Source organism: Apaloderma vittatum, unplaced genomic scaffold, assembly GCF_000703405.1.
Source record: "Apaloderma vittatum isolate BGI_N311 unplaced genomic scaffold, ASM70340v1 scaffold22939, whole genome shotgun sequence".
NCBI classification, from domain to species: Eukaryota; Metazoa; Chordata; class Aves; order Trogoniformes; family Trogonidae; genus Apaloderma; species Apaloderma vittatum.
This window is the reverse complement of record NW_009737323.1, coordinates 15,931-16,836: the sequence shown is the minus strand read 5'-3', so window position 1 is coordinate 16,836 and position 906 is coordinate 15,931. Positions and strand designations below refer to the sequence as shown.

General features: G+C 45.7%; 1 protein-coding gene across 1 annotated transcript in view; it reads left to right on the top strand.

The window, feature by feature from the left end:
- Positions 1 to 595: 595 nt before the first annotated feature.
- TMED10 (transmembrane emp24-like trafficking protein 10 (yeast)) overlaps positions 596 to 906 on the top strand; it is a gene marked incomplete at its 5' end in the record, with an annotated part of 10,251 nt that continues 9,940 nt past the window's right edge. The window contains one exon of the mRNA XM_009877296.1: positions 596 to 716. Within this exon, the coding sequence (XP_009875598.1) occupies positions 596 to 716 (121 nt within the window). The remainder of the gene's footprint in view (positions 717 to 906) is intronic.

The window sequence follows — 906 nt, the reverse complement described above, 5'->3', positions numbered from 1 at the left end:
CTTAGGGCAAAGCAGTCATTATTCTGTCTGTGTAGTCTGAATTGTCCTCCGAAGTGGCCACTTTTATGGATGTTGGCACCCAAACCTTGTATAACTCAGGGCTGCACTGGTGGGTCATTTCTAGAGGAGCAGATGTGTGCCCCTCTCCATTTCATCCTCTGGGGTATGAGTCTTTTTTGTCCCATCAGGCTTCTCTGTATCTCTGCTGCTATGGGAATTCATAAATTTTACTTGCGAAAAGAAGATGACAAATAACAGTTTGGTTCAGCTAGAGTTCATAAATGTAGTCTATATTCAAAGGTTATAGAAGGAAGAGAAATTGTGTGGTTTGGGGTTTTTCTGGTTGGTTGGTTGATTGGTTGTTTTTTTGAGAGGTTCTTTTTTGTTTAATCTAGGAGTCAATAATTACCTTAGAGGAACTCTGTCACCTCCTGGAGTGGGGATGAGGGAAAGGGGAATTGATACTGTTGTGAGCGGGGAGGCAAACTGCGGAAAGGAGCGTGCAGGAGCTCCAGAGGGAATGCTGCCAGAACTCTTCCTGCGTAGCACAGGCAGAGAAGCACTGTGTTCCTCACCCTCCGTGTCTCTTTTACAGATAACTGACTCGGCTGGGCACATCCTGTATGCCAAGGAGGATGCCACTAAGGGCAAGTTTGCTTTCACCACTGAAGACTATGATATGTTTGAGGCCTGCTTTGAGAGCAAGCTTCCTGTGGGTAAGTGAAATGAAATGTCTGTTGGCCTCGTCTACCTTCCAAGCAAGTTCATGCTGATATGTGAATTGGGGGTATGGGCAAAGGGATCCTGAGTGTGGTCTGCAGGACATTGACTTTTAAAGCTGATCTTTAGGAGGTTGTGGGCAGTCTCACTGCAGAATGTTTGCCGTTGGTGTTGCATTTGAAGTTA